Below are 13,943 nucleotides of genomic sequence, written 5' to 3' on the forward strand. Positions count from 1 at the left end.
CTGAGCCTCTGCCTGGGAAAACCAGCAGGGAGAGCAGTGAGGCCGAGGTAACAGAGCCCAAAGGTGACAATCCAGTTCCTGGACAGTTTCTATGAAGTCACTACAGCCCCAGGGAGAAAGCCCTACCCTCATGGGGTTTGTGTTCTGTGGGATAGTAGGGGGAGGCATATTCATAGAAGAGAAAATATTCATTTCATGTTCATCCAATACTTACACTGCCCTGTCTCAATTCACTCCCCTGCTCTTCAAAATGGGAGGGGTTAGTGCACTCATTCAAGAATATATAGGGTCTAGAAAGGGTATATGACTTGCCCAAAGTTATATAGCTAGTAAGATTCAGATATTGAACAGCAAACTGGAAATCCCTCGGTTCCCCGGTTGAGGACCCACATGCCATCCTCAGGCAAGAGATAGGGGTTCCCTGGGTTTGCATAGATTAGGGGTGGAGGCCCAGAGAGATGCAGCTGCCTAGACTCCAGGGGGAGGATTTAGGGCCAGTGCTTCTGACTGTAGGCCTGGACAAGATCCCGTTGTTTCCAAAACTCTCCTCTCCATGACTCAGTACCCCACTCCAGCCTGGGGACAACTTCCCCAGCACAAGACAGCATCTTATCACTGTCTCAGCAAACTGGCCAGGGCCACACCAGGGCACAAGGCACTCCCAGGCCTCCAGGAGGAGTGGGAACAGGAGCCAGCTCCCCACTGGTGCACACATTTCCTGAGTCTCAAGAAACACATGGCTGGGCTGCCTCTCTGCAGCCTCACTCTGCCCTCCCCTACTCTCCCCTTCCCGTACTGTCCAGTGATGTTCCAAGCTAACAGGAAACCCAAAGGGGAAGCTGGAGAGGCTGAGAATGGAGAGCTTCAGAGTTGACACCTGAAAACATGCCGTTGGTGGTCAGGGCTGGGAAGAGGCAGAAACATGGCCAGGAAAAGAGGTCAGATGCCCTGAGTACAAAATTGTCGCACTTGCGAGTGTGCATGTCCATGCATTTCTGCCTTCCGTTGCTGTAGGAAAGGCTAGTCCACCAGCAGCCAGTGTCAGGCCTGGGGGCAAGACATGCAGAGACTCCACTGTGACAGCTTGGGGGCAGAATGGAGACGAAGGAAGGGACCAAAGCACACAGGTGAGATACAATCTGGAGGGTGGAAGCAGAGGATAAGAAGCCCTGCAGATGAGGGACTCACAGTATAAGCAGAAGCAGACAGAGCTGCTCACACAGGGGCTTGCAGCTGAAGCAGCTCTGAGGACTGCACCTTCAGGGGCAGAGGCCACACTGGTGTACTCCGGGCACAAGGCTGAGTAGTAGGCAACACAGTCTGTGTGGAATCTGAGTGGACTCTTCTTTCCATCACCACAAATCTGGAAGCTCTCTTGGCCAGCCATGCTTCTGTACAGCCTCCTCCTCCTAGTGGCCACTACAACTGCAGCCCAAGAGAATGCAAAACAGGTAGACAGCACTGAGAGGAACCAGCTACCCATGGGGCACATGTGGGTGTTGACTGGCAACTGGATAGAAAACCTGGAGAATGAACTGGAGAACAGCAGGCAGACACTGCAGAAGGTAAGGCTGGGTCTGAAAGCACAGGGCTCCTCTGGAGTTGTCACCATCAGAACAGGAGCCCTACACCCCTGAGAATGCAAAGGATAACGAGGGGAGAGATTGGGATATGCGGTCAGAGTGGAGCAGGAGTGGAGCTGGTGCCACACAGTGAGACTGGGCAGCACTGAACAGGGAAGCTGGCTCTTCACGGCCATTCATTCACACTGAGCATGGGCAGACCATCCTGGGAGAGCAGGTAGCAGGGAGGGAACAGTCCATCCCGCCTGGATGACAGGCAGAAAGAGACTATGAAGAGATGTTTACTGTGTTAGATGGTGATGCAGAGGGAAGCGGGGAAGAGGGAAAGCTGTGGCCCAGGCTGGCTGAGCTCAGATCACGTGTGAAGATGTTGCAAAGGAGGTGTCCTCTGACTTCAGAGGACAAGTGAAGCGGGTGTCTGCAGGCACATTCCCACTGAAGGACCCTTGGGTATCAGGGCTTCAAGGAGGGAATGTAGTCAAGTGCATGGGGAGAGTGAGAAGGAGAGGGTGTGGGCAGGGTCCGAGAGGTGAGAGTAGTGCCAGCCATGAAAGTCTCAAGGCCAACATTGAGGACTTCAGCTTTTGCCCTCAGTGTCACTTCAGCCAGGGAAGAGTTTTAAGCATGTAGTGATACTGTTGCTCTGGGTTTAGCAGGACAGGGTGTAGGGGGCTTGTAGATGCTAGGAGCCAAGGAGGAGGCCTGTGGCTGCTGTACCCACTATGCATGCGGTGACAGAGGTGTGAGTATCTTGAGGCTGGGGAATGCAGAAGGGCCAGTTCTGCAGGGAATGAATCATCTATGCTGATGAATCAGAAGCATGAAGGCAGAGAACAAAAGTCAAGGCCACAGCAGTGTGAATCAAGAAGTTAGCATTATCATCATTTCAGGAAAGAGGTCTGGTCACATAGAGGTATTACTTAAGGCCACCCAACTGGTGAGCTGAAAGCTGCCACTCAAGCCCAGGCCCATTGATCCAAGGCACTGCTCGCTCTGCTTAAATTTTACCTACAGTTGACAACTGCCTTTCCCAGTCATGAACAATGTGCACCAATTTCCACAGAAAAGACATGCAGAGTGAATCATCTTCATTGATCTCCTTGGTCTTCAAATACCACACATGCTTCCATTCACCACAGGGCTTTTGCACGTGTCTCTACAGGGAATCCCTTCCTTCCTGACCTTCTCACATCTGGCTGTGTCTCACCCTTTCAGCTCAGGTGACCCTCGATAGTGAAGCTTTCCTTGTCACCCAGGTTCAACTTTCACCCCAATCCATGCATTGTCCTGGCTTTTGTTCTTCATAGCACTTGTCAGTATTGCAATCTAAATGATTTATTTAGTAGAAAGGCTCTGAATTCAGAACATCGTGACAGTTTTTTTTTTTTTTTTATTGCTGATTCTCTAGTACAGGGTCTCGCACATAATAGATCATTGAGAAATAATTCTTGCCAGGTGTGTGGTGGCCCATGATTATATTCCCAGCCCGTGGGAAGATAAAGCAGGAGAACTGTTATTACATACTGAGTTCAACATCAGCCTGTCTAAAAAAAAATTCTTTTCTTGAGGAATATACAAATGAAACTCAGTTTAGGGGCACTGGTTTGAGGAAATAGACTTCTTTTCTTTCCTTTTTTTTTTTTTGTGTGTGTGTGTCTTTTTGAGATAGTGTCTCACTGTGCAGTTCAGGCTGGCCTGGAGCTCACTTTGTAGCCCGGGCTGGCCTTGAACTTGCAGTGATCCTCCTGCCTCAGGTGGATCTCAAGTGCTGGGATTACAGGTATGTGCAAAGAAACATATTACATATTACATAGTATATGAAGTTGGGAAATTTTCTAGAATTCCAAGTTGTTGGTTTTTTTATTAATTGAAGTGTAATCTGCACACACTAAAATTTACCCTTTCCACCTATAGTTCTATGAGTTTGGACAAACATTTACAGTGCTACAGCCGCATTGCCAACACTACCATAAAGTTCCCCTGTGTCCCTCCACAGTCGTTCTCATGCCTAGACCTCAGTCTCTGGCAATCACAGGTTCCCACTTTCCCAGAAAGTCACAGAAATGCAGTCCTGCAGAGTGTAGCCCTCCGAGTCCGGCCTATTTCACTCAGTGTGGTGTAGCTGAGATTCGTCCTTGTTGCCGTGAGCGTGAATGTTGCCTCTCTGTTCACTGCTGAGTTGTGGCCATTGTGTTGCTGGGCCACATTTGTTTTCTCATTCAGCAAAGTTCATTTTACACAAATTATGCAGCAGAAAACTAGGCTTAAGCTGAGCTCCTTAATCTTAGAGGTTGCTCATCCAGAAATGCATATCTCTTATGGGTCAACGTCCTTCCTTCCCAGGCCCTGTCTGTCCAAATTCCCTTGTTTTCTTTAAAGCCAGTTTTAAATGCCCTGCCCAAATGAAGCAAGGGTTTACTGTCCCATGCCACAGATTTGTAAAGTAAGGCTTGGAGGCAAGAAGACCCTCCAAAAGCTGTAGCTACAGTATAGTAGAGGCAGAACTTACATGCATGGCTAAGGATAGAGTAGTCCAGGGGCCAAAGATGAGCATCTCTGCTGGCTGGAGAGGAGGTGGGAGGCTGTGGTCCATTCCCTGTGTCTGGGCTGAGAATGACAGAGAAGGTGCCACTCCAATCCTGTGGTGAGATAGGAGCCTGGAGAACAGTAAAGCCCCCTTAGGTCTGTTTCTCCAAATGAATTCTTCCCCTTTCTTCTGCCCATTTCTGAACCCTAAGCAGGACTAGTCCCAGCTCAGCTCAGCTGGGCCCACCTGACCTAAACTATCCCTTGCCAGGACCCATGCTGATGGGTGGCCATGGCAAATTCTGTGACAGGATCCACATGTGGGTGATCTTTGTCCTTCCCAGCTGCTTGTAACCTCAGGACCAGTGGGAGACTAGTGAGAGTGCTTAGGGAGGTCCAGTCCCTCCTGATGATGCTCACCTATACTGAATCCCTAACCCTGGTCTGCAGACCTGTGAAATCCTCAAAGGAAGAATTCTTGGACTATAGCCTGGCACGTAGTGACCCTGGGCAAAATTTCTGGGGCCCCCAAGGGGCTACCTCAGGAAAGCTGCCTGGAACATCTCAACCCAGGAAGAAACTTCCTATTTGCTTTAGGGAAGCAGAAGATCTTAGCCTAGGAGCCTGCACTTCAATCAGCATTCTAGTATGGTCCTCATTCATGGACAAGCCAGAACTCAGGCTCAGCAGAGCTCTGCTTACCATGCTCAGGATGGCCCCCGCTACCCGCTACACATTAGGATCTTGGGGGACTGGGTTGGAGGGGGAGAGCATGACAAGAGGAAGCCTGAGAAGGAGGGACTGAGTAAACACCTAAGCATTCACAATGGGATCACAGTGAGCAAAATTAACAGTGGGTTCAATTTGACAGGTGAGAAAAAGTGAAGTCAAGGTTAAGGGTTGAGCTGAGGTCTTCAGAAAGGGATGGGGTCATTGACTGAAATGGGAAAGTGTTGGGAGCTTCAGGGACAGGCTGGTGGGAGTGGAGGGATCAGAGATCCGTGCTGGTTGCTCTGTGCTTGAGATATCTGTTGCAGACCTGCGCAGAGAGGTGAGGTGAGAGGACATCCAGGGGAGAAGTCCAGGTGGGAGAGGTGACAGCACTGTTATCACAGGAAGATGTGGAATTGCTGCATGTGGGTGCACCGCTGCTCTGCTAGGACAGGAAGCCAACCAGGACTGTAAACCTAGCACCAGTAACAAGTTAAAGAGATGGAGCTTAAAAGGGAAAACATTTTATTTGTAAGAAGGAAAAAGCAGAAGTCAGAAAGCTGCCACATGTGAGGGGAGAGCAGTGGGGGCCAGATGGATTCCCCCGGGCCCTTTGTCCCAAGCTTCCTCTTATCAGGTAATAAAGACCCTCCCAGGTCCTACCTGGAACTTATCACAACTGATTTGCTCTCTGGACTATAATATATGGATCCCAGGCCACAAGACCCTGATCTGGGTGTCATTGCCTATATCCACATTCTTACGTGGGGTTTTGTTTGATTTATCTCTGCCCACTTGTCCTTGTTAGGGCCTTACCTCTGCAATTTACAGGTTGCTTCGGAGGGACCTTACAGACAGGGTGAAGTTAGGGCTTAAGTAAGGGGATTGTGTATATCTATGCAGTAATACCATGATCCTAGAGTGGGAACACATTATATTTTTATATAGTTTCCCTTAAAGTTGGTAGCCCCTCCCCCTTTTGTCTTCCTTACATTTTATTAGAGGTGGGGAGGGAGGCTACCTTGCTTTCAAGCAGCTCCCACCTTGTACTCTGTCAGCCCGCCCCCACTCTGATTCTGTGATGTAAGTCCCAGTGCCATTTGGTGCCTTTTTAAATCTGGATACCTCTCTCTCTCCTTATACTTTTCATGGCTCCGTCCAGTAACAGTTTGACTCTTTCTATCAGGATTGGCCAGAAAGGCTGATGAAGCCTTTATTCTATTCTTTACCTGTCTTCTGTAGGGAACTCATTTTCCTACAGAAGTCCCAGCAACAGGTTGAGCCCTTGGGCAGGGCCATGATGTGTCTGAAGTCTAGGGTACTCTGACCTCTAGTACCTGGTGAAGCTTACTGATCCTTCTAAAAACACACAAAACAAAGGCACAAGAAAGCATAGTAATATTGCAAATAAAATAAAAATATGAAAATGCAAATTTGTGAGAAAGCTGTAGGATTATCTAGTGGCAAAGCTGATAATGTCCATAATTCCAAAGTTACAGTGATGGAAAAAACTCATATTTGAAGACACTGTGAACTACTGTGCTGAGTATGAAAATATTTGTGATTTCTACCAGCTCTGAAATCACGTAGGTTTCTGGTTTGTGTCCTAAACTCATGAATGAAAGAAATGACAATTTTTAATTATATACTAGTAGAAAAAAATCATGGGATTTGAAGTCACTCAGGTTCATGAACCCAGTGCCCTCTCCTCATAGATTCTGTGGTCATCCATTAAGGACTCTGGCATAGAGAAACAGGAGGGCCCAGGACTGAGCCACCAAAGCCCCCAGCATGTCGGAGCCTGATAAAGCAGAGGGATAACCGGGGACAGAAGGAATTCAGGACAGGGGCCTCGGGAAGTGCTTCCACTGGCCATACTGCTGGCAAGCCCAGTAACACAGGATGAGAAAGGTCGTTTGAGTGTGGCATCAAGCCAGGAGAGGGATTCCTGAGAGTGGAGAGACATGCTGGGGAGTAAATACAAGAATTCAAAACCACAACTAGTGTTTAAAGTGTTCGTGGATGTGTGAAATGCACCACAATTATGTATTGCTGTGTTTAAGGTAGGCTGGGTGTGGAGGTGAGAACATGGCGTTTGGTGCTGCAGGAAGCACGGAAACTAGAGAGCAGCGGGCGGGGCTGTGGGTTATTCTCAGGTGGGAGCTGGGAGAGCGCATTTGTGCATTGGGAGGGACTGGTAAGCGGTGATGACACTGAAGAAGGAGGCGGAGATCTGAGGGCCAAAGGCCAGGGGAAGCTCTGGGTCCCCGCAGTCTCCACACCCAGGCTTCTCACCCTGCAGCCAGTGTCAGACAGAGCCAGAGGCTGTTGAAGGGCAGACAGCTGGGATGCCTGAGCCCGTGTCACAGGTCTGGGTGGGCCTGGAAACTTGCACTTCTAACCAGCTCCCAAGTGGTGCTGAATTTGGACCCACTTAGAGGAAAGCCCTGCTCTAATCAAGCCTAGCATCACCAGGTGCACACTGGGGTGCATAGGATATGCGACCTGCAAAGGCGCTGTCAGAACAGGTGGGGTGGGGGAGGGGGTGCACCAGAGAGACTAAGGAGAAGGGGAGATGAAGGAAGGAGCAGCCACCTGGCCCCAGCCCAGCTCACCACCTGTTCCTGGGGAACACTGGTTTTCCTAAGGAACTTGGGAGCCACCCCATGGGACATCTCTGAAAACTGAGTGAGAGGCTGGGGGAAGGAACCAGGGACAAAGTGGGGAAGGTGCAGTGAGCCAAGAACAACAGGACAGAGAGGTCGTGAGTAGGGAAGTAGATGGTAACTTTTTCTCTGAATGCAAGCTCTGAGCCTGAGGACACACTGTTCACCTTACTACCTGAGCATGGTTTCAGCCCAATCCTGCTTTCTGGCTTGTAGGAAGGAGCAGCCCTGTGGGGTGAACTACAGCATGTGGGATCTCAGGGCCCTTAGGGACCATGGCAGCTCTGCTTGGCAGACAGCCACGGCTGGCATTTAGAAGCACACACAGCATATTCCCCTGCAAATTGTACGACAGAAAGATATGTGCCCAGCCCCTGCTGGCTTCTCCAGGCAAGTATGAACACCAGTGTGATGGAGTGACACGGGGACAGGGGCTGGTGTAACCAGGGCAGGAACAGAAGCCAAGTGAATCCTGGGCCTGACAGACGACGGTGGGAACAGGAGGAGTAACAGGGGGATTATGAGCAGAGGGCTGGCATTTGGAAATGCTGCTGAGTAGGAGATGGATTATAGGGGACAAGGTTGGGGCAGGGAGCCCTGTGAGGAGGCCAGTGCATTGCACTTCAGGGGAGACAACAGAGTGAGGCCACAGTGGAGACCACTGAGGGAAGCCGTCAGGGACCGCTTGGATAGGGTGCATCTTGATGGACAGCATGTGGGGTCAAGGATGATCCTCTTGAGGTGCAAATGCAGGAGGACTGGAAGTGTTATGGGCAGTGATAAAGAAAATGTAGGAAGCAGATCAGGTAGGACATATGTCTGAGTGAGTGGCGAGTGACCGCAGGGACTAATGACTTGGAGAATGGCTCTGGGTCAGGAAATGTCAGGAGTAACAGGCCTGTGGGGAGGCTGATACAGCTGACAGGCTCCCGCAGGGCTCACCGAGGCTCCCCCCACTTGCTGGTACAGGTCCTGAACCAGCTGTTGTCCATGGAAGACCAGATGCTGGAGACTTTACTTTCCACTGACAAGCAGGAGAAGGACATGCAGACGCAGAGTAACACACTGAAAACCTTGTATGGTCGCAGCAGGTAGGTGCTGGTGCCTGGGCTCTGGGGGGGACCTGGGGCTGAGCCACCAGGACTCACGCTCAGAACCCAGTCTGCACCTAGGGCTGGGGCTGGGGCTGGGGCTGGGGCTGAAGCTGGGACCGGGCCAGGGATGGAAAGACTGTAAGCAAGATTGGAGTCCAGAGGAGTTGGGAGGAGAATAGGCAAGAGCCTGGGCTGGGGTTACCCTGGGGACAAGACAGGCCCAGGAAATGTCCCATAGCCTTGGGTGGGGGCAGAGAAGGATGTATTTTCGGGGCTCAGAGCACCCTGATTCTGTCTTTCTGTTTTCTTCCCTTGTTCTCTTTATTTTATAAACTTTAACTGCTCTATTAAGATATAGTTTACACACCATGCAATTCACGTATATTTTCATTGGCTTTACTGATTTCAAATAAATAACCTGATCCAGTCCACCTGCTCCCCTTCCCTCAGGACACCATAACAACCAGTTTCTATTATGAAATTCAGCGTCACTTCATTATATACAAATCTGCATTAGGGTACGTACTTTAACATAGAAAGAAAAAATAGTGGGTTATAGATAAGGCAGTGAAATCATACACCCCAGTCTGATTTGCTGTTGGTTTCCAAATGAATGGAGAGAAAACTGCAAGGTCAGAGTTCTGAGAGGCAAATCCTGCTCAGTGAACAACCTTGTCAACGGGATGAGATGTTGTTGCTTGCACATGCTGTGAGCAGGGCACACCATAAGGACCATTCTCTCTCTGCAAAATGGATATCTTTAGGAGAGGTTTGTATCTCATCCTCCCGCCCCAATGTCCAGGCCACAAGAACTGGGCCATTTTAGTCACTCTGATTTGAACTGGTGTATAAAAATCCACAGAAATGAAAGACATCATTAATTAGCTCTTGATCCATGAAGACAGCTAGAATTCTAGAATTCCAGGGTGCCCAATTTTTAATTATAATTTGGGGCTTAGAAGAAGGTACTTCTGCCCTGGACTAATTTAGCTCTGAGTCTGAGAAAGGGTCTGCAAACCTGGATCTAGAGTAAAATATTTCCCTCCCAACCCTATCCCTCTGCCTCTGGATTACTGGAACCAGAATTTGGCTACCCAGTTCCTAGTGTCCCAGCTGAGTGACCTCTGCCCTCTACTGGGCCCCAGTCCACATCGTTCCCCTCCCTAGTCCATGTCTACTATGGACAGGGACTGCAGGATGTGTGATCCCAAACATGACCCTTTACCCTCCTGGGTCTCCAGTTTTGAGTATCAGTGAGGTGTTGGACAGTGTCCAGCCCTACCTACCCTTCCCTACAGTTACCTGGACCCTATAATGCTCATTGCGGAAGCACAGCAACAGGCCCAGCTGGCTGGCCTCCATGGCTTAAAGGAGAATGTGCAGCAGCTCCTGGACCTCCAGAACAGCACCCTCACCATCATCAAGGACAGCTTGCAAGCTGCCAGCAGCATGTTCAGCCGCCGGCACCGAAAGCAGCGCCACCTCCTAGAGACCCTGCAAGAGCTCATTTATCTAGTGGACCAGGGCCCAGGTGATCAAGCCATGAATCTGGGCAGGAGGCCAGGGATGCGGGCAGGAGCAGGGGAATCTAGGGAAACTATAGGCAATCTAAGGAAACTATACTGTGGGAATCTATACTGTGCTGTATAGCCATACATTCCACTCTACTTTTATGTCCTATCTTTACTCTCAATCATTTTCCTAAACTCAAAGGGGCACTGAAGAACCCTGCAATATAACAGTGGTGGTTATTTCACTTTGTTAATGTTATCCTTGTTGTTATTGCTATTGTCGTTGACTCAGGAAATTCATAGTGCATGGGACCCTGAAAGGGTGGCTGGAATTCTCAGGCCAGCTCCTGGCTCAGCCTTTACTTTGCTTAGGGACGTATGACCCATCCTTGTTTGCTTTGAGGCCAGTGCCTTCTCCATGCTTATTTTGACTCCGGTCCACTGAACTATGGGGAGTTGGGGGCTGCTGTCAGGTGGAAAGTGGAGGCATCCTCAGGGAAATGTTATACCCGGGCTGGGATGGATGAAGGTCCCAGTGGTCTCATTGGTGGTATGGACACAGGAGCCCACTTCAGACAGGTGCTCCAAATGCAGGTTCTGGGAGCCACAGTCCAAGTGTGAGGCAAAAACGGGGAGTCCTGCCCTCTGATAGCCTCCTGGTTTTTCTTTGGAATTGAGACCTTTCCCTCTGAAAGTTGAGCCCCATCTTTTTACTGACCTACACAGAGTGTTTGGCTTCTGATAGAATTGGAGTCTGTATCTCTAATTGGATCTTACTAAATGAACTAGAGGAAAGCTTCCCAATTCATGCAGTGCGTTGGTCAGTAGTCCTTTTTTCCAGGGACCCATGGGCCCAGGAAAGTTTAAACGTTAGATCAGTACTTTCCTCAGAAACATGATCTAGAGTGAAGAAATATGGGTCTTGAAGGCCAGTGAGCAGCCCCTGGGGTACACAGAATGAGGGCCCTGAGCTAAGGGCTACAGGGAAAGTCATCTGAATTTTGGCCAAGACAGGAGCCCACGGCCCTACACCCAAGTAAGCCCCAAGAAGAGAGGGTTGTGTACCAGCTGGCTAGAAACCCATACTCTGGGCCCTTCGCCTCCTGGTCTGTGGAATGGGAGGTACCTTGCTGGAGTGAGGGCTTCATTCCCCTCTTTGAATAGCTTAGCTCCTTCTCTCTAGATGCACTGCTTTGAGGCTGAGCATCTGTAGCCCCACTCTGACCACAGTGCACTTCCTGGACGAGGCAGTCTGGGCATTTCTTCCTGGCACTCGGGGCCAGTTGGCCCTACTTCTCCTCTCTGCCCTGTTCCTTCCTGGCCCACTCTTTGCCTGCTGCATCCTACCTCAAACAGCCAGAGCACTCTTGCCAAGGCTGTGCACTCATGGTAGAAGTCAGCCCCAAAGCATAGCCCTCTTCCCTGCTCACACCAGACCACCCGCCTTGAAGCCTTTACCATGCTGTTCCCTCTGCCCGGACACCACCTCTTCTCAATTCAAGAACTCCTGCTTGGGCCCTGCTCACTATCACCTCTTCTAGGAAACCTTCCCAGTTCTGGCTCGTCTTCCCATCCCTGCACCTCCTTACCTGGCCTGCACCCAGGAGAACAGGAGGCAGGGAGCCCACCCTGTTCCTTCCAGCTCCTCACTCATCTCCAGCTGACCTTTGCTTGGTCCCATTAATGCCTCCACAGGTGCCGCTCCGCTGGGGTTCCAGGACTGTGAGGATATCCGCAGGTCTGGGCTCAAAGATGATGGCATCTACACCATCCTGGTTCCCAATGTGACAGAGCCCAAGAGGGTAAGGGGGTCCTAACATAGGGTGTGCACGTGTGACTGTATCAGTGGGCGCTGAGCCAAGAGCTTTCCAGACAGAGAGCTTTGGGATTGGTACTGCCCAGTATCTGAGATACCAGTGAACCCGGGGATGTCTAAGTTCTGAAGCATCCAGGCAGGGGTCAGGCCATGGGGCAATGTGCAGAAGATCCCAAAGTAGAAGTGCTACCTTCCGGAGAGGGCTTCCTTGGAGTAGCAGGAAACAGCTCTGTGCTGGCTAAGGTCATGCTCACCGACAGAACAAGTCATCCCTGCAATTCCAGGGGCTCAGCACAAAGGGGCTTATTTCCATTTGAAGTTAGGAATTGGGGCTCTTCTCCAGGCAGGACCTTCGTGACTGGGGCCCACGGAGAAATCGCCATCTTCAGTGAGTGGCTCCCAAGGCCTTGAGTGGGAGGGTTTGGAAGAGAACCTGTGTCAGGCAGGGCTTGGGACAGCGAGAAAGCGGTCCTGCTTCATAATTCCTCTGCGCTTTCCTCTTAATCCTTCTGTGTGTGTTGTAGAGAGGCTCCGTTTGTCCCCAGAATCTTTCACACTTCTCGTATACCTGCTAAATGATCCTTTTGGGAAAAAGATATCAGCTGGAATGCCCTGTGTGGGCAAAAATTCAAGTTAGAATTTCATATTACTTGGTTTCATTAAAATTATTTTTATAATCATCTGAATAAAGGCAAATGTTACTACTTTTCCATGTATGCTACTCATTAGATTTCCTTATAAAATACATTGCAACTTACTTAATTACAGAATAATGCAGAACACCATTTTAAAAACGGATGTTATCATACAGCCCATGCTGTTTCATCAGCACTCTCCCTGGAAAATGTTAGTCCACTCATCTCTCTCTGGCAGACACACACCACTGGGCAGATGCCGCCTCCTCCAGGAAATATTTCAGGGTCAGTGGCCTCCTCTTGGGGCTCTTACTTGTAGGCACCCAAATGTTCACAATCAATTGTCTTCTGACCTATCATAGCCTCTTCTAGACCAAGCCCGTCTGAAGCCTGATGTATCTGGCTTCATCAAAAATTCATCAAAAGTTCATCCAGTACAGGGCCAAGTGTCAAGTCACATTCACAGAATATTGAACATGCCCTGAGCTGATAGAAAAAAAATTGAGAACAACTGGAACAATAGTTAGCCTGAATTGTGTAGTTGTGATAGATGCTAAGCTCTTTGAAAGAAAGGATTCTTTTTATTTCTATCATGTTAGCATCCGCAGGGCTTTAAACAGAGCCTCACACTCATACTTGGTAAACCATTGTGTCCTGAAGATCAGCAGTACTAGCATTTCCTGCTTCTACATGGTGGCTAAGCTCTTTATGCTCATTTACATTTAATCCTTCCAGCAACCCTGCAATCTTAAGGAGTGGGATGCCTCCATTCACATCTCTTCTTCACATGACCCATCTCATTGATTTCTCACAGTAATTCCAGTTTGCAGAGGAGAAACTGAGGCACAAAGAGGTTAAGATATGAACACCCCCATTTTACAAGTGAGGCAAGGTGGCTGTGGGAGAGCATCACTGACTGTCATTTTACAAAATGATGACAATGAGTAGAAATTGGAGCCTGGATCTTTCTCATGACCTTGACTACCTTTTGCTCTGCGGGGACTGGGGGTGAGGGTCCACCAGCCAAGTCACCCCTGTGCTGCCCAGGACCTGGCTTCTGGCTGTGTCCAGGTGATTCCAGCTGCTTCCCCTTTTTCCAGGTGTTCTGTGTGATGGACACCGATGGAGGAGCCTGGACGGTTATCCAGCGCCGTGAGAATGGCACAGTGAATTTCCAGCGGAACTGGCAGGACTACAAGCAGGTGACCCTGCTGGCCTGGGGTGAGGCTTTGCAGCTCTGAAACCTGGTGTGGGTGCTTGGGCGTTGGCAAGGGGAGGGAAGCTGGTTTTACCCTTACCCTTTCCTGGAAAAAGAGATCAAACTCCTGGGGCTGGGGATTTAGCTCAGCGGCAAAAGCGCCTGTCTAGCATGCACAAAGTCGTGAGTTCGGTTCCCGGTAC

At 49.8% G+C, this 13,943-nt stretch overlaps 1 protein-coding gene across 2 annotated transcripts in view; it reads left to right on the forward strand.

Moving 5' to 3' along the window:
• Positions 1–8,493: 8,493 nt before the first annotated feature.
• The window catches only part of LOC102017407 (angiopoietin-4-like), a 12,211-nt gene continuing 6,761 nt past the window's right edge, over positions 8,494–13,943 (forward strand). Inside the window, exons 1-4 of one of the 2 annotated variants that reach the window (XM_013510011.1) lie at positions 9,278–9,349; positions 9,879–10,111; positions 11,787–11,893; positions 13,643–13,744. In XM_013510011.1, coding sequence (XP_013365465.1) covers positions 9,895–10,111; positions 11,787–11,893; positions 13,643–13,744 — 426 coding nt within the window. In that variant the 5' untranslated portion in view covers positions 9,278–9,349; positions 9,879–9,894. Of the gene's footprint in view, positions 8,578–9,277; positions 9,350–9,878; positions 10,112–11,786; positions 11,894–13,642; positions 13,745–13,943 lie in introns of those variants that run through there. The other variant, XM_013510012.1, reaches the window with a different exon arrangement.

This window comes from Chinchilla lanigera, unplaced genomic scaffold (assembly GCF_000276665.1).
Source record: "Chinchilla lanigera isolate Chin_1 unplaced genomic scaffold, ChiLan1.0 scaffold00195, whole genome shotgun sequence".
In the NCBI taxonomy this organism is placed as follows: Eukaryota; Metazoa; Chordata; class Mammalia; order Rodentia; family Chinchillidae; genus Chinchilla; species Chinchilla lanigera.